This window comes from Adiantum capillus-veneris, chromosome 29 (assembly GCF_014529385.1).
Source record: "Adiantum capillus-veneris isolate H3 chromosome 29, ASM1452938v2, whole genome shotgun sequence".
NCBI lineage: Eukaryota > Viridiplantae > Streptophyta > Polypodiopsida > Polypodiales > Pteridaceae > Adiantum > Adiantum capillus-veneris.
In genome coordinates this window covers 98942098-98961818 of record NC_140959.1, presented here as the reverse complement: position 1 = coordinate 98961818, position 19721 = coordinate 98942098, and the positions used below count along the sequence as shown (strand labels likewise).

The 19721-nt window shown below is 41.7% G+C and overlaps 1 protein-coding gene across 1 annotated transcript in view; it reads left to right on the top strand.

The window, feature by feature from the left end:
- The window catches only part of LOC147419649 (TIM-barrel signal transduction protein), a 78988-nt gene extending 71645 nt beyond the window's left edge, over positions 1-7343 (top strand). The window contains exons 4-9 of the mRNA XM_086505642.1: positions 4926-5141; positions 5331-5523; positions 5887-6134; positions 6265-6443; positions 6693-6946; positions 7030-7343. Coding sequence (XP_086361768.1) covers positions 4926-5141; positions 5331-5523; positions 5887-6134; positions 6265-6443; positions 6693-6946; positions 7030-7190 — 1251 coding nt within the window. The 3' untranslated portion in view covers positions 7191-7343. The remainder of the gene's footprint in view (positions 1-4925; positions 5142-5330; positions 5524-5886; positions 6135-6264; positions 6444-6692; positions 6947-7029) is intronic.
- Positions 7344-19721: the final 12378 nt, after the last annotated feature.

Here is a 19721-nt window from a genome sequence, read left to right as displayed (position 1 = left end):
TCTGGAAGCTTTCTAGTGAGCTGTCACAGAATTTCAGCGGGCTGTAATTCCCTGTTTTTCACTGCCGGGTGCCCAAAAGCCTGTATACGCATCACAAGGCTCTCATGAGGCTCCCCCGGTGTTCCCTTGCAGTTTAGGTGCGAAACCCTAAACCTGCAGAAAAACACAGCAGGCTGTAATTCGCTGTTTCGGATCGTTTTTAGCGGAGCGAACACGCCTACGCGTATCCCAAGGGCTCCCGCACGCAATGGGACAGTTCCCCTGTGAATTGGACGAGTTTTCACGCGAGAAAGCTCTCCGAACTCACAATCTTTCGCGATGGAACTGTGCGTACCTGTGGGGGATTAGCAATTAGCTAATCTGGTTCTTGTTCAGAAGGCTCTTACCTTGGCAAACGCGCATAAACCCCCAGAACTGTACATGTTCAACTGAGTAGCCCAACTAGTGGGGCATTACCATATGTGCCAAAGGGGAGAGAGAGATGCACGAGAGCAAGTCATCGCGCTACATGAGACAGTGGAGAAGGCAAGCTTTCCATTAAAGCTGTAGACCTGCACCCACTACTCACACACACACTGTAGCTCACTTATGATAAAAAATCAGCCTCCTCTCTCAAAGTGGGCGCCCCCTCTTCATGCTGGAAATGGCAAAATTGCCTGGAGCCGCCATGTGTCCAGTTTGCCCCTTTTGAGTTAATTCTGTAGTTCCCACTGACTTATAAAGTTGTAAGTGACTTTCCGAGTGGCCCAGATTTTATTTGGCGCGCACAGGCTTCCATACTCATCAGAATTCAGTGCTAACTGGCCCGACCAGTCCCAGACTGACCGACCCAGACTCCCGCTATGAGAAACCTATTCAGCGGCCGTTTCACACTAGCCATGCAATGTACACTTGCACCTTTTCAAGGGTTCCGGGGAAAACAAGTAAAAATAAAATAAATAAAAATATCTAGTACTTATTTACGAAAGACAACAAGAAAAATACACCTCCTGGTGACACCTCGTCCCTACCCTCCCCCAGCGAAACCGCGAAACGCGTTTCAGCAGGCCTGAAACGTGAAACGGGTGAAACGGCCGAAACGTTTCACTTGCAGGGTGAAACGCCTGGAGTGAAACGCCTTTTTTAAAAAAATCCATTTTGAGAATTTGGGCATTAAATAGTTATTTATTTATTATGTATAGCTATTTCAAGGTTAACGTAGCATGTGTCTCTACTCACTGCAATGTGAACACCTATTTTGTCTATACATAACACTATATATACACAAAATTGGCGTTTCGGTCTGACGTTTCAGTGAGGCCTTAGCCTAGGGTGAAACATTTCGGGGTGAAACGTTTCGGGTCTGAAACGTTTCGCGGTTACGCTGCCCTCCCCCTCACCAGCCCTCGCCCCTACCCTTTCCCCCTTGCCCCTACCCTCCCCCTCACACCCCCTCGCCCCCTCTCACCAGCTCTCGGCCCCCTCTCTCTCCCTCACCCCTACCCACCCCCTCACCAGCCCTCGCCCCTACCCTCCCCCTCACATCCCCTTGTCCCCTCTCACGAGCTCTTGCCCCCCCCCCTCTCCTCACCATCGCAAACCACTCACACTCATTGTCGGCTTTCCCTTCTGCTTGTTTGATCTGTGTCATTTCTTTGCTTCTCGCTCCTTTACTCTGTGCTTTTGCTTGCTATTTCTGCCTTTCCACTGCTTTTTCTACCCTCCCCGCCTTCACCATGCCTGAGGGTACTGTCGAAATCGAGCTCATCAAGGGCCATGACCTCAAGGATGTCGAATTCCTCGGCAAATCAGATCCTTATGCCGTGCTGTCTATCGGGGAGCAAAAGCAGAAAAGCAAAATTGTGAAGGATAGTGGGAAACGCCCAGTTTGGAACGAAAGCTTCTTGTTCGAGATCCCTGATGATCCGCATGAGCTTGAGATTGCCCTCTTTGACCAAGAGAAGCATGGTGGAGATGAGGCTTAAAACAAACGAGCAAGTTTAAGAGCCTTTTGGCTGTTTCCTTGTGGCTTTCAAAAATTCACCTGGTTGCCTCTTTGCTGTGGAGCTTTATTCTGTTTTGCCAATTGGGATTCTTGGATTATGCAATCATACTAGGTCCCGCCTATTCAAAGGCTTAAAACGTTTGCAAGCAGTGCAATGTGTTTAAACTCCACTTTTCGGCCTAGAACTTGCTTCAAGAAAGATGTACAACTAATGGTTTTCTTTCACAGTTTTTTCAGTATTTCCTCTCACCGAGACGGTGAGCGATCTTGTGGCGAGCAACCTGTAGCAGGCTACAGTGTCACTTTCACAGGACACTCAGTTAGTACAGTTGGTCTGGTCTGGTTCACACTGGACGGACTCTTACAGTTGGTCTAGTCTGGTTCACACTGGACGGACTCTCTGGGTTGGGCTGGGCAGTGACACGTGGCAGGATACGAACGGTGGTCTAGTGGACATCGTGGCCAGGTCACCACCACCACTCACTTTGGAGATTGGCTTAGGTGGCTGACATTTATGGGCCGTTGGGTCATTGTCATCATCTTTTTCACATCTTCACGTAGTCGTCTTGATAGAGTCTATACACAGAGCACGTCTTCACCATCTCGGCACATCTGAGCCTCGACACCCCCATTGTACCTGTGAGTCCTAGGCTGGAGCTGAGTGTGCTGCCACGCCAGAGTCTGTATCAGTCTTTGAGATAGTGGAGTCATATGTTCTGGTCTGCTGTTGTGCCTTTGTGAGCTCTGTTGATGTCTATTGTTTCCTTTCTTTTCAGTCTGTTTGAGTGAGATTGTCACGCACATTGCACTGAGGACCACCCACTGTAGAGAGCACGACACATTATCCGCACTACAAGGACACATGAAGCGGCTTGCGTGGACGAGGAATTTTTCACCGACTACCCAGATTTGCTTGCCTCATACAAGGAGGCCATGCAGATCAGTACCCGTACCTCATCTTAAGCAGGAGGGGATGTCACGTGCACATGGCTCTCCGTGCCACGTGGACATGCTTCATCGACTTCCAGAGGTAGCTTTCCCCTTCTTCCTAGATAGGAGTGTCGAGAATCCTAGGAGGACTAGTACCAGCAATTTTGTGAGCCTGTTCACAAGATCTGCATGTTCGGACGAGTCCATTAGATTAGGTTTTCCAATTTTGGAAACCTCTTGCATAAACTGTTTGTACACACGTTTTGACAGTTGTTGTCACACTACAGTGGGCATCTGGCACGACGTGCATGTAGTTCTAGGTTAGAGGAATCCAACGAGCCATACCCCTCGTCGATCGGATTCTTGCGTGGGTAGATGTGCGACAATTTCACCCAAACTGAACTTCCCTCACTAACTTTTTAGTAAATCATTTATATGATTTATTTGTTGGGTCTGGTGGACGGATTTCCCTACCTAAGCCTAAATAAATTCATAAGTCCAATTTCTCACCTATAAAGGGAGCAAACTGCCTAGCATCTCTACTCACTTGCAGATTGCACTAGCGCTAGAGAGCTGCCAGAGTTGTGGGACAGATCAGCCCTAGCGTTTTTCAGTCCATCAGCTAGCGATCTCAATTTCAGCCCCTAGCGCTTGCATATTAGCAACAGATCAGCCAGCGTTTTCAGTTTTCAGCCACCCCTTGGTGGCCATCCGCAATCCCACATCGAGAAGGTTCCAAAGGTGTATCAAATCAACCTTGGAGGTGCCCCGTCTTGAGGAGTTACTGCGACGACAGTCATCATTCAAGTCAGTAGAGTCTGCACTTGAGGTGCTGCATGCGTGTACATTCCATTTACGCAATCAAAAGCAAATACCACATCGGCAACTGTGTGGGGGGCCCTTGAGAGGGTTGGTTGGGACCCCATCGGGTGTCGTTCTCCTCTCCTATCTCTTTCTCTCTCTCTCTCTAGACATCTCTATTGCACTCTCTCATTCCCTTTCTTAGGGAAAGGTAAAAGGAACCATCATTCAAGATAAAAAGGAATCACTAACTCAAGGAAAGAAGTAAAGGAATGTGGAAGTGTAAAACCTAGGTCTTCACCATTTCAATTCCGTTGCACCTGTCAGATGCAGCCGCGAGAATAAGAGGGGCAAGCAAGAGGAGGAAGAAAATGTGCATGGGAGGGGGAGGTGCGTGAATGGTAGGTGGAGTAGGGGGCGGCAAGCACTGAAGGGTGGGGAGAGGTGCAAGAGGAAGGGGGGGGGGGTGGGCAATCGGCAAAGGCGGGAGAGAGCTCTAGGAGGGGGTGATTGTGGGAGTAGCAATGAGTCATCATCTTCTTTATATGGTGATAATTCATAGGTGTTATGGAATTGATCCCTAAGTCTATGGTGTTATAGCAATGATCATTAAATCCATCAGAATGCTTCTCATACAAAGTGATCCTCAAATCCATTGTGTTATAGAATCGATCTGTAAATCCATCAGATTGTTTCTCATATGAAGTTGAACATACGTTCGATTTTATTCATCAAATTTAGGCTTTTGTATTATGTTTGGGTGTCATGAAGACGTATTTTTGGGAGAAATTGGCTTTTAGCTCCACATGAACAGACTGGAAGTTAAAGAACAGATTTATGTAAGCTGAGCAAGTACTAAATAACCAACATTCTAGGTAACAATGAGGAACTACAAGAGACTGGACATGGAAGTAGTTAAATGTGGCTACCTTACACGCTACACATGAACAGACTGGAAGTTAAAGAACAGATTTATGTAAGCTGAGCAAGTACTAAATAACCAACATTCTAGGTAACAATGAGGAACTACAAGAGACTGGACATGGAATAACATAGTCAGACAAGCAAACACCGAATAACCAACGTTTTACATAACACTGAGGGACTACAATGATAGAGAACAAGGGCTTGCCATTGTTCAATAATTTTACCCATGTATGTTAAAGATTATTAGTTACATGCTGTTGACATATCCACTTTGTCTATGCAGGTCACATTGATGAGAACGACAGTAGAAGAAAACAAGGCAGCTGCACAGTTTATTGCAAAAAAGATAAACTTGTCAAATGCACCGGTTCGGGTTCTTCTACCAGATAAGGGCATATCAGCACTGGATGGTAGTGGAAACCCTTTTAATGATGAAAGTGCCACTGCCGCTCTTTTGGAGGAGCTTGAAAGCTGTATCAAGCAAACCCCTCAAAGACAGGTAATTATCACAACTTCAAATTTCTTAGGAGTATCTTCATCTGCAAACTTGGAGGATTACAAGAGGCTAAATCTGAGGATAACATGATTAAGGTTTTGCTGGTAGAGACCGTAAAGCTGATTCTGCCTTCGAAAGATAGAGCCTTCTCTGACACACAAAAGATGAAGTCAGATCTGTTCTTGTTTTTAGGTTAGGAGGCTTCCTCACCACATAAATGATATAGAGTTTGCGGAGGCGCTGTCAAAGGAGTTTTTGGAAATCTTTCCTTCACAGTTGTTGCCAAGTAGTGGTAATTCACGTAATTATGAGGCTCCTATTCAGCACAAGTCAATGAGTAATGGACAGCCAAAAGTACCTGCAATCTCCTTGAATGCAAGGCCAGGTCAGTGTTCCAAAAAGGTTGTGCTTTTAATGTCACATGCTGATAGTACAAATATCTAATGTAGAGATTCTTCAATATCATTCTTTAGAGTCTTGAATTGCATGCTATTTAGCTCAGAGCCACAACTAGCTGCTTGCAGCATTATCTGAACATTGTTCATGGTTGAAATTTCATGGCTTAAAACTCAATTCTCTTAATATTTTCTTATCCTGTGTTGCCGACTATGAGTGAATGATTGATCGTCTTAAGCTAGCGGTAAACAAGAAGAAAAGCAGGTCCATTAATTCATCATGTGCAATATTAGAAGTTGGAAGTTTACATGGGAATCACAATGTCGACAAGTAGCCGGTTATGTGTTGATAGAGACTGTGAAGCTGCGACAGTCGATTCTTGATAAACTACGGAAGCAGATTGCAAGTCGTGTCCCCATCATAGGAGCTGGTGCAGGGACTGGCATTTCAGCCAAGTTTGAGGAGGAAGGTGGTGTTGACCTGATTGTTATATACAATTCTGGGAGGTTTCGAATGGGTGGAAGAGGGTCTTTGTCTGGTCTCATGCCGTTTAAGGATGCAAATGGCGTAGTCATAGAAATGGCAGATGAAGTGTTACCGGTAAGGATTTATACGATAATTATCTTTGTTCTCAGAATTCTCTGTATTGCAATGCCAATGGCCGAGATGTGTCCCAAGGAAATAATTAAGAGCCGAAAATAGCAACTCATTATTACTATGCTTTCTACAGGTTGTCAAGAAAACTCCAGTTCTTGCAGGCGTATGTGCATCGGATCCATTCAGGCGCATGGATAGGTTCTTGAAGGAGCTTGAGGCTTTGGGATTTTCAGGTGTCCAGAACTTCCCAACTGTGGGCCTCATTGATGGAAAATTCCGACAGAACCTAGAGGAGACAGGCATGGGATTCGGGTAATTGGCTTTTTGGGTTGTCTGTTAAACAGATCCTTCTTTATTTTACTTTTTGTATCGCAATCGAGTTCTGTATGTGTTCATCAAAATTCCTATGTGAAAAGCTACCTTTCATTTAGCGTTTTCTTCTCTTTAGAGTTTCCTTGCACCATGTCTGTCTGAATTTATCTTTTTGGAAGCCATTGAGTAGTGTGAGACATGTGGTAGTTCTGTTTTCGGATGTGGTGTTTATTGTGTGCAGTTTTGTAGATTGGAAGTGGAGATGATACAGAGAGCACATGATATGGGCTTTCTCACTACTCCTTATGCTTTCAATGAGGCTGAATCCACTGCAATGGCACAAGTGGGTGCGGACATTATCGTTGCACATATGGGCTTGACTACCTCGGGATCCATTGGTGCCCAAACTGCTCTATCACTAGAAGATAGTGTTGTGCTAGTTCAGAAAATTGCGGACGCTGCTCATCAAATCAATCCAGATGTGATAGTTTTGTGTCATGGAGGTAAGAAGATTAGCCTGTCTTGATCAAATATGCTCGAAATTAGTCGAAAAGGATGTAAGATTCTGGATTTGTGTTAATTTTAGGGCCGATCTCGGGACCGAAAGAAGCCGCATTTGTTCTGCAAAAAACCACAGGGGTTCATGGCTTCTATGGGGCCTCGAGCATGGAGAGGCTACCTGTAGAAGAAGCCATTAAGAGCACTGTTCATGAATACAAGGCAATCTCTTTGATTGGAGACTCTTAAGCACCAAAAGTATCTCAAGGAAGGTTTTCTGGTTTTCACCGAGAGCTGGTGTGCAGGGTGAAATATCCCCTCATTTGTAATGGTTCTGAATAATCAGTGTAAGCCATGCGTCTCAAAGGCAATTGAGTTCTCTCTTCCTTTTTCTCTCTAAAAGCTCTCTCTCTCTCTCTCTCTCTCTCTCTCTCACAGCAAAAAATGTTCAAGACTCGTCAGATCGATCTTTGAGGGGATTGTTCCTACCATGCAAAACTCTCTCCCCTCTCTTATTCTTCTCCTTCTTCTTATCACCCAAGTGTGGTAGATTGGTTATGCCATTTCCCTCTCGAATAATAGGTCTTGAGTTCAACTTGCCTCATCGGATAGATGTTTAAGTTCTCTTGGGATAGTTTCCTACGACGTTAAAAAACTCTTCTTCTTCTCTCTCTCTTCCTCTTCGGATATATCTTTAAGGTCGCTTGGGATAATCTCCTACGATGTTAAAAAACCCTTCTCTCTCTCTCTCTTCCTCTTCGGATAGATCTTTAAGGTCTCTTGGGATAGTCTCGTACGACGTTAAAATTCTCTTCTTCTCTCTCTCTCTCTCTCTCTCTCTCTCTCTCTCTCTCTCTTTGGATAGATCTTTAAGGTTTCTTGGGATAGTCTCCTATGATGTTAAAATTCTCTTCTCTCTCTCTCTCTCTCTCTCTCTCTCTCTCTCTCTCTCTTTGGATAGATCTTTAAGGTCTCTTGGGATAGTCTCCTACAACGTTAAAATTCTCTCTCTCTCTCTCTCTCTCTCTCTCTCTCTCTCTCTCTCTCTCTCTCTCACACACACACACACACACACACACACACACACAAACAAACAAACAAACAAACAAACATTGGGCAGGCCCTTGTTTCTAAGAAAGTCTTTTGGTATTGAACCCAAATTCTCATACACAACTCAACAACATTGGAACATTGAGATAGGACCATTTATGCAATATGAAAATTGAAGACAACTATTGTTTGAGGTCTCAGTGGCAATCATATTGTTGAGGCCCTTTTACTTCATTGGCAATGTTGTGATAGTCCTTCGATACTTAAGCCGTCTTGAGAAAAAGAGGCACATGACCAAATCGGGATCCCGGTTAATTGATTCAGACTTAGTTTGTTGGTTTTTTTAGCAGATAGGTCCATGATTTTATCCCAGCACTTTTAACATCAATTCCTCTAAAGATGATGTTAGATTTGATACTATCAATGACAATTCAAATTTGTATGTGTTGCATCAATGCATTACCAAATTGATCACAATCTGATTAAGTTTCCTGGAATTAATAATTGTTGTTCAACAAATGTGCATCTGGTAAAAATAAAGCGATTTATTGAACAAAGTTGCTTTAAATTGCTTTAAGTGTGTGCCCTTTGCCTTGAAATATTACCAAGATTAGTTCAAGTTAGGACTGTAGTTGGCATGTTATGGGCAAACACACAAGTTGGGCCTTTGCATAGCTATGATGTCCGCAATCATTGACCTTTCAACTTCAATACCACAAAATACACCTCAAAATATGGAAGTATAGCATGTCAATTCACTCGGAGGGGTTTTTAATATTTCAAAGAGTTATAGAATTATTGTATAAGAGGCGCCAAAAAATGAAAGTTTTAAAAAGAGTATAGGTTTATACCTCTTGAAGGCATGTGCTATAGGTATTTTTGAAAGGTGGATCCCCTTGACCAAAGGACCACATCAAGAAGAGGACTCTCTCTCTCTCTCTCTCTCTCTCTCTCTCTCTCTCTCTCTCTCCACAACCTTGCTAATTGGTATTAGTGGCACATGGAAATGTGTGTATGCATGTATTTCCCAAGTGTACATGATCATGCCTCATGCTTTCTTGGCTAACCAGTTCCATTAGTGCTTGATGTTTCGTGTAACCATCATCAGACATAGTGGTGCATTTTCTTTCCAAAAGAGAGAACCATCTATGTATGTATAATTATGACTAGATATTCATAAAAGTGGAAGCCCCAATTGTTTTAATGATAAAACCTTAGGAATTTTAAGTTTTTTTGTTGTGAGAGTTTAGTTAAAATGAAACATTTATTGGAATTGAAAATTGGGGTAGACAAATGAAGGGCCACACTTGCTGGTGGAAGGCTCCTAGGAATTCTCCTAACTTGAGGCCAAGTGTTGAGCTTGCATTCGATCGGTATCAACTTTGTACTCCCAAGGTAGGTTCCTCTTCATTAGATACAAAGTGAGGACCTATCACTTGGGCTTGTGCTCTATTAGAAAACATGCCCAACATGGCAATGTTATCAACAAAGCTTATAGTGGAAAACACATTAGAATATTTTATATTTTAATCATGGTGGCACTTTTCTTTTTCAACCTTTGCCGTTCTAGAAAAATCAAGAGTACACACCCATGTCATCTCTATGTCAAGTAGGCCAATTTCTATCTCCATAAGATGCTTCCATGTTTGTTTTCCTTCGTATCCACATTTTCATCCTCAAAAACTTTCTCCTACCAACACAATAGTCTATGAAGCTCTAATAGGACTCTTCATTAAAAAACTTCCTGGCCTTTTTGTGCTACTAGCAGAAATCTCATTCACGTTGTTGGGAAAACAAGAACAAGGGACACCTCTATAGCAATGTCTTCCAATAGCACTTAAAACACAAGATCATCACCACATACGTCATCAAAAGAACACCAATAAAACCACAACTCAAATTCAAGTAATCCCTTGGGAATCTACAAGCACACATCCACTCAAAACACCACCATGTAAACTAAAAAACACCTACAGTCTGACATGGATTTAAAACACATGCAAACCAGTGCATTAAGGAAAATATGATCTCCTTTCACCAATAATTCTTCAAAACCACATTTTTGAAGTGTATACACACCACAAAACAAAAAAGATTTCACAACTTACCCTAGACCAAACTACTTGTGAGCTGCCATATCCTTTACCTTGTGAGAAACAGAGTGTATCTTCCAAACCACTTCAAAAGGGATGATTTTAAGCCTAAAAAATTCTTTGCATTTTTTGCAACAATTTATTAAGACTATAAATTTCAAATGTATGCACTTCTATGTACAAAATTGGCATGAACAACAAGCTACCTTAGCACGTAGGAAAGGCTAGTTGAGGGCAAAAAATTACATAAAAAAGAATGAAGAAGGCAGAACAACCAAAAACCTGCAAATTTTTTACGTTTGGATGAAATGTTTTTATGTTTGTACATGAGTTTAAGTTATACACAATCCATGGCTCAAAAACTCACCTATGGCACTTACAACAATCCTACAACTAGCACTACACTAGCAACTTGCATTGTGTGTATGTACATGTGCTTTCTAAAGCAAGATAAAAAGCCCACCAAAAGAGAACACACACACCCCTTTGACACATGGAATCATGTCATGCGTGCACCATAGTTTTCCAATCCCCCGAGTCTCCTAGAGTATTATTGATCAGTGTAGCATAAACATTATGTCCACCTAGATTAAAAGGCCATATAATATACATATGTACATAAATTTGAATGCATCCAAAACAATTTCTATTTCCAATATCAAAGTAAGAAACCTATGTTTTTTCCATTCTCCTTTTGATCATGGTGATCTCTCAGTTGAGACTGCATATGGAGACTTGTTCATCTCATCATCATGCATGTAAAGATTGAGCATCTTCTCCGGGTAACTTTATTCTTAGCCATTTTCATATCCTCATGCATATCATTCTCCCCACTCTTTGTTAAGCATCCATCCAATTCAACCACGCCATACTTTATGTAAGCCATCCATCATGCTTGTCTCTGTCCTTTGTAGAGCCTCTATCTTTGCCTTTGAATCTGCAACCTCTGGACAAATGACCATGATTTCCACAATTGTAACAACATCTATTGGTCTTCTTTCTGGAATCCGAAGTAGCAAGTGCTTCCACACCTTTGTCAAAAATCTGAATTTTGCCTTGAGTTATCAACACAGGTTCCTCCTCAATGAGAAAAGAGTTGAGATCATCAAATTCCAATTTTTCCTTCATGATTTATGTCCTAAGTGTCCTAGACACCGTTGACTACTATTCAATGTACTTTTCATAGCCAATAGTTGATCATGAATAACCTTAGCCTTCACAAGAAATGACTGCATGGAACTTTCAAGTGGAAACTTGATGGCAAATAAATGTCCAAGAAGGGTGACTGCTTGCATTTTAGAATCCCAATCAAACATTCCAACGAGCTTGAACGACATATCATTGGTAGTCTTCAAAGTGTAAATATTTGGAGAAATTTTCTTTGTGAGAGATTATACAATGGACGACATTCCCACACAATTTTTTATACTCTTCATCTTGAAGGCGAGTGTGCTTGTTGTTGGAATCCCTCATATGATGAGGCTATGAGCCATTGACTATGTCCCATAAGCTTATCCACGTGAACCAGAGTTGCTAATCAAGTTCCAATCGGCATAGTTATTGGTGTTCAATTTGTCACTGGCGCTCGAGCAAGGGGGGGCCATACTAAAGTTACAAGATATGGAAAATAGGTGTTCCTTCTTGCACTCCAACGGGTGGCTGTAAAGTCCAAGCCACTTCACAAACTCCTTCACAAGGATCCTTCAAGACGCGCCAAAAGAGGGGCTCTCTTTTGCCTTCAAAAAACTTGGGTGCCAATGTCTCTACCCTCCAAGATTACTGGGACTAGGAGTTTCAAAACACTTTCCACACTTGCTACAATTGGTGTTTCCCAAAGGACTCCCCATGGTTAGTGTTTTAAAACATTGGGATGTTAAGGGGCAAGGTCAAGCTCAATAGTTTCAAGATGTTGTGGGTGAATGGAAATCATTGCCATGAATGCAACATTTTAACACACTATCGCAAAGGGTCAAAAACCGCACGTAGAGGGGCCAACGATTCAAAACATAGGTTGGAGGTCAAGTGGTGTTTTTTTGTTTCATCAATTGCTACTCATCGAGTATAAGCAGCGCTAGCATTTTAAAATGCTAGCAACAGTGGGCTAGGTGCCAAAGACCACGACACAACAGGAAGAGTTAGCACGGGGAGGAAGCAAAAACCGTAGATTTTTGAAATTCCGCCACGAGAGGGAATACATGATCTCCATGGGCAGAGGGAGGAGAGGATAGCATTGTCGGTTGAGGAGAAGGGGGAGGCTCGGTTCATGGCTTCTTTCAACAAATCGCCTTGCTCTACCAAGGCTCTGATATCAAGTCAAAGTCGATGATGCAGAAGCATAGAGACCAAGGGGAGAATGAAAGAGAGAGAGAGAGAGAGAGAGAGAGAGAGAGAGAATAATAGATGAATAATACAATGGGGGCAATGGGTTGCATGTATACCCACCTAAGTGAATTTCCCCACCCAGACTTTGACAAATAAGTGAAATAAATACCTAAAAGCCAAAATAAATAATGGTATCACATTGGGTAGTTCACTCGAGATGCCATAACTTTAACACTAAAACCTTAACATTGTCTTTATCAAGTAAGGCATGGCTTCCCACATCATCAGACACATCATGAAGTCCTCGTTGATAGTTTCCTCACTAACAACACAAGTAGTATACCTTAGTTGCTTCATCACCCTTTGACATATACTCACCCAAAGCATATTCTTGAGAACCCTCGCCATGTGCATCACCCTCTTTGGCATTGTTATCCTCCTGACCTCCATGTGATCATTGACTACTTCATCTACAAGAGAAAAACTCATAACAACCACATCTGCATCACACACGTGCTCCTCTTCATTAGAACATACATTAAAAGCATCCCATGTGACTTGGATATTCAGCATGCTTGTGACCGTTTAGTTGAGCCTCATTCATGAACATGACAGTCTTCTTGTTAAGTATAGAGCCTGATTCACCCCTTTTAAGTTTTAGTATTGAAAACGCACTTTTGTAAGGCCCCCGTTATGAGGAGAAGCCGTTGTGCGTGAAGAAAAATCACTCGCTTGAAAACCAAATAAATTCATGGTCGGAATATTCCTTTTTTCCAGAATATTATGGTCGGACAACGGCCAAAAAGTGCTTGGAAAATGGCCGGTCGATTTTCCAGTAGTCAATGGCCAGTGGCCAGTGGATGGAAGTCAATGGCCGATGGCCGGTGGCCAATTTCAAGGTGGACTTGTCTTCTCAAGGGTGTCCACCCACGGGCGCATTGGAGAGTCCAACTTGGATTTGTCTACACAAGGGCGGCTACACACGGCTACCTCTCATGAGAGAAGGAATCCCTTTTGGCCTATAAAAGGAGGCCTTTTCTACACAAAAAATGTAGTATTGTGATGCATTGTGAAGTTGATGCAACAAGGTGTGTTTGAGGTGGTGGGAGTGAAGCAAGGTGGGAGCTCCTTTAAGAGTATATTCCTGTAACCTACTTCTTGTTTGAAGTACTAAAGCCATTGAGTGGTTGTAGCCCACATTGGATGAACCACGTATATCGTGCTCTCTCTCTCTCTCTCTCTCTCTCTCTCTCTCTCTCTCTCTCTCTCTCTCTTGTGTGTGTGAAAATTATCTCTCTCCATTAAGTAAACTACTCTAATATCTACTTAGCTACGTCCAATTTCTCAACAACTGGTATTAGAGCAAGGTTTGCTCATAGCTAAAGCATCTCAAGGAAAGGATTCCTTGAATTGAGTGGGAGTAATGGCGGAGAAAGGGAAGCTCAAGATCAAGAAGTTCTACGACAAAAACTACCAACATTGGAAGATGCAGATTGAAGACTATCTCTACTAGAAGGATCTTTATTTTCCACTAGACGGTCTTGCAAAGAAGCCCGCAACAATGGCAGATGAAGCATGGATTGTCCTTGACCGAAAGGCTTATGAAAAATCCGGTTAAGCTTGGCTCAACGGTGGCCTTCCATGTTTCGGAGATGAAGACCAGGAGGACTTGATGAAGTCACTGGACGACCTCTACGAGAAACCATCTGCATCCAATAAGATATTTCTCATGAATTGCTTGTTCAATCTAAATGGTAGAGAATGGTTCAATTGCAGAACACCTAAATGACTATAACACCAACATAAACAACTTCAATCGGCGAAAATCAATTTCGATGATGAAGTGCAAGATCTCCTTATACTATCATCTCTACCCGATAGTTGGGACACCCATGTGATAGCTGTAAGTAATTCTTTCTCTGGCACAAATACTCTTAAGTTTGATGATGTTGTGGGTGTTCTCCTAAGCGAGAAAATGCGAAGGAGAAGAATAGGTGAATCATCAAGTGTTGCACTATCAGTGGAAACAAGAGGAAGGCCTAAGGAGAAGTTCAAAAACCAAAAGGGTTGTGATCACTCAAGGCGGAGCAAGTCACACACAAAGTCAGTTCTTGAATGTTGGAACTGCGGCAAGAAGGGCCATGTCAAGCAGGATTGTTGGTCCAAGAAGAAGGAGTCAGAGTCTCAAGATAACAAGCCAATATCAGAGGCCAATGTGGCAGGTAAAGTAGAGCAAGATGCTCTAATTTTCTAATTAGCCAATGTGTCTAAATCCTCGATAGTAGATTTCGGGGCTTCATTCCATGTGACACTGCACAAGCAACATTTCCAAGATTACACCAAAGGTAATTTTGGGTATGTATACTTGGGAGATGATGAAGCTTGTGAAATTGTCTCAAAACTGCTAATGGAAATGAATGGAGGCTTAAAGATGTTAGGCATGTTCCTTCTCTTCACAAGAATTTAATCTCTACAGGACAATTGGAAGATGAAGGTCGCAACATTGCATTCAAAAAAAACATCGGAAGATCTCAAAGGGATCTTTGGTGGTTGCCAAAGGAGAAAAGGTTGGTACACTTTACTTGTGTACTGTTAGCATGCAACCTTCAATGACTATAGAAGTCGATAGTGCGGTGTGGCACTACCTGCTTGGGCATATGAGTGCCAAAGGAATGCAAATCCTTCAATCAGAAGCTTCTACCAGGTTTGAAAGAAGTGTAAAATTTTAAAAATTAGGAAATGAAAGAAAAAATGGAAAATTTGAATTAGTTCATTCTGATGTTTGGGTCCTGCACGTACACCATCACTTGGTGGCTCATTGTCCTATGTAACATTCATAGACAATGCAACTAGGAAAACATGGGTTTATGTAATGGAGAATAAGTCCGATGTGTTTTCCACATTTCAAAGGTGGAAAGCCTTTGTGGAGAATGAAGCTAGTACCAAGCTTAAGTGTCTCAGATCCGACAATGGAGGTGAATATTGCAGCCAAGCTTTTGTGCTAGCAATGGCATTCGGAGGCAAATGACAACCACAAGGACACCTCAACAAAATGGCATTTTGGAAAGAATGAACAAGACAATCATGGAGCGAGCACGAAGCATGCGGCTACATGCAGGCCTACCGCTTGATCTTTGAGTGGAATCTGTAAGTACGTTTGTGTACTTAATCAACCGGTCACCCTCAACGGCATTGGATGGGAGAGTTCCAGAAGAGGCATGGATAGGTACTCCGATAAATTATGCATTTCTCAAAGTGTTTGGGTGTGAGGCTTTCATGCACATAGATAGAAGCGTAAGGTCAAAGCTAGATGCAAAGTCCAAAAAGTGTTTCTTCATTGGCTATGGAGAAGCTGACTTTGGGTATCACATATATGAAATCCTGAAGATGGTAAAATCTTTAGAAGTAGGGATGTAATTTTCAACGAACAAAATATAAACAAATATTACTTGGAAAGAAAACAAACAAAAGCCTCACATGTGATGAGTACATGGATCTTGAGAACGGTGAAGACTCAAGGAGTGCAAATGGTGACAACGTGCAACAATGTCAACCAAATGAGGAGCCTCAACCTATGCCTCGCAGATCTACAAGAGCAACTAGATCTCAAGAAAGGTTTTCTCCTTCCTTCAACCATCTCTTTATCTCAAATTTTGGAGAGCCAGAATCATACAAAGAAGCTACGCAACACAAATCCAAAGAAGAATATATGAAGAGCATGCAAGTGGAGATGGACTCATTACATCGCAACCAAACATGGGGGTCGGTTGAGTTTCTTAAAGGTAAGCGCGCACTACAGAATAAATGGGTGTACAAGCTAAAGGAAGAAGAAGGTGGGAAGAAAAGGTACAAGTCTAAGCTTGTGGTAAAAGAGTTTTCTCAAAAGAAAGCTATTGATTTCAATGAGATATTTTCTCCTGTTATAAAAATGAACTCAATTAGGCTTTTCTTAAGCCTTGTGGCTGCTCATGATTTAAATTTTGAGCAAATGGATGTAAATACGGCATTTCCTCACGATGACTTAGAGGAGGAAATTTACATGCTTCAACGAAAGGGATATGAAGTAAAAGGTAAGGAGAGAATGGTTTGCAGATTAAAGAAGAGCTTGTATGGTTTAAAGAAAGCATAAAGACAATGGTACTTGAAGTTTGATCGATGGATGATGGATCATGGATTCAAAATATGCAACTCAGATAATTGTGTCTACACAAAGAATTTGGGAGATGGGAAGTTCATCATCCTAGTGTTGTATTTTGATACCCCTTGTAATTTTCAGTATTGATAACGCACATTTATAAGGCCCCCAGGAAAAGCCATTGTACGTGAAGAAAAATCACTTGTCAAAAAACCAAAAAAAATATTCCTTTTTGCTGGAATATTATGGCCAGACGGCGGCCGAAAAGTGGTTGGAAAATGGATCATTGGTTGGCCGGTTGGTTGTTGGCCGAATTCAAGGCGGACTTGTCTTCTCAAGGACGACCACACATAGGCACATTGGAGAGTCAGATTGGACTTGTCTACACAAGGGCGGCTACACACGGCTGCCTCTCATGAGAGAGGGCAGCCCTTTTAGCCTATAAAAGGAGGCCTTTTCTACACAAAAAATGTAGCATTGTGATGGATTGTGAAGTTGATGCAATGAGGTGTGTGTGAGGTGGTGAGAGTGAAGCAAGGTGGGAGCTCCATTAAGGGTATAATCTAACCTACATCTTGTTTGAAGTACTAAAGCCATTGAGTGGTTGCTTCTCATGGATATAGCCCACCCACATTGGGTGAACCGCATATATCGTGTGTTCTCTCTCTCTCTCTCTCTCTCTCTCTCTCTCTCTCTCTCTAGTCTCTTATGTGTGAAAATTATATCTCTCCATTAAAAAACTACTCTAATATCTATTTAGCTACGTCCTATTTTTTAACACTTCTTGCCTACATCCATCTTACTAGTATCATCATCTTTGACATGATGGGTGACCTCAAATTGCTTAAACAACAAAGATGGAATACATTGAGTATTCTTCTTTGTCTCATTATGCATATGAAATTCTTCTTTCACATGGTCAAGAGAATGAGCAGCATGGAAGTATTCATTGCATACCTTTTCCATACATATATCTAATATATGAGATACATTTTCCTTCACATCTTCTTGCATGTGAAATTCTTCTTTCACATGCTCAAGAGAATGAGCAACATGGAAGTATTCATTGCATACCTTTTCCATACTTATATCTAATATATGAGATACATTTTCCTTCACATCTTCTTGCAATCCATGCTGCCCCACTCTCTCTAGCTTCCATTCCTTATGCTTGCAACCTTTATTGCATCATCAAATTTAAGTGGCATTTTTAGCTTAAATTTCAATCTCAAATCAGCCCTTAATTTTTGCATCAAAATACATTTCTTAAGCATTAGAGAAGGGACATCAATACCCAACACACCATCTCTTCCATAGGTCATTAAATTTCTTCACAAAGTATCTACACAATGGAGTGCCATACATCCATTGTGTCCTCTACCTTCCTAAACCTCTCAAGAAAAGTCTTATTGACCTCATGATAAGTCATAACTTAGTAATGATGAGATGATTTCCACCAAGATTCATAATCATCATACCATGTCCTTGCAACCTCTTCCAAGCAAAAGAACAAAATTTTTACCATAAGCATTTGATATTTGTTATTGGCAGTATAAAAAAAAGAAACTCAAATTTCTCAATGAAGTCATTAGCATCTTCAACAACATGACCATGAAACTGTGGAAATTCTGCCATCGCATCAATCAAAAGTTGTTAATTGAAGGTCACTTGAAGCAATTCCTAAAACACTATTGGGAAAACAAAAATAAGAGACACCTCCATAGCAATGCCTCCCAATAGATCTCAAGACACAAGATGAACACCCACATAAGGCATCAAAAGAACCCCAAAAAAACCACAACTCAAAGTCAAGTGATCCCTTGGGAATTTACAAGGACACACCCATCGAGAAGACCACCATCAAAACTAGGAAGCACCTTCCCTATCATGAATTTACAACACATGCCAACCAATGCATTTAAGAAAAAGATCTTCCCCCTTCACCAAATGATTCTTCAAAACCACAATTTTGAAGTGTATTTCCTAAATTACAACTTTAACGGAATGCTTTTAGGCCTTAAAAATTCTCTACATTTTATGCAACAAGAGTTTTGACAACCATAAATTTCAATCTATACACCTCTATGTGTAAAATTGGTTCAAATAGCAAGTTGCCCTAGCATGACTGCACGTAGGAAAGGTTGTTGAGGGTAAACAGCTGCATCAAAAAGCATGAAGAAGAAAAAAAACCAAAAACCTACTAATTTTTTATATTTTTTTGAGCTTTTTTGTGTTTATACATGACTTCAAGTTATATACAAGCCGTGGCTCGAAAAACTCACCTACGGATACTTACATCAACCTGGTAGCTAGCACTACATTAGTGACTTGCACTACATTTACACACAACCTCTTGACACATGGTGCCATGTCCATATGTACAAATTTACACAAAATGGGATGTCCAAAACGTGTGCAACAACGTCTTCAAGTGAAGTGTGAAGTGGTAATAACCTTTATTATTAACACCCCATGGGAGTGTTATTAACATCAAATTCACATTGACTGGCTAGAATTGGGAGTTTTTATTTGCATATCACGATGTTTTATTTACTTGTGGGGGCCTACTAAGCCCCTCAATAGCCGACGCGCTTGACATTCCCTCCAAATTTTCAAAGAGGTGCCATGTTTGTAGGGGCCTATATAAGCAATGACCCATTCTCTCAGACACCCCTTTTGTCACACTCTCTAGAGTCCTCACTGAAGCTAGAATGTGAGGTTTATTCTATAATTTTTTTTCTTCTTTTCCCAATAAAAATGTCCTCAAATAGTTACCTCTCTTAGATGCCTATCCGCATGGAAGTAGGTTTGGGTAGGAAGCATTCTCACTGGGGTTTACTTGGAAACGGGTTTGGATAGGGAGAAACCTCGTGGATGGTTTAGGTGGTGTAAGTTCTTGTGACTCATTTCTATTATTGTAATGGAGCGTTCCTCATCATTACACCGGCGTACTTGGATTTTACGACTAGCTACCTCCCTGGGTGTTTATCAACCTGGAAGTAGGTTTGTGGAGGGTATAGTTGGTGCAAGTGCTCGGGGCTCAATTCTATTGTTGGAATAGAACGCTTCTCATCACTACACCATCATATTTGTATTTTATAACTAGTTACCTCCCCCGAGTGCCTATCCGCCCAAAAACAAGTTTGGGTAGGAAGCATTCTTGTGGAGGGTTTAGGTGGT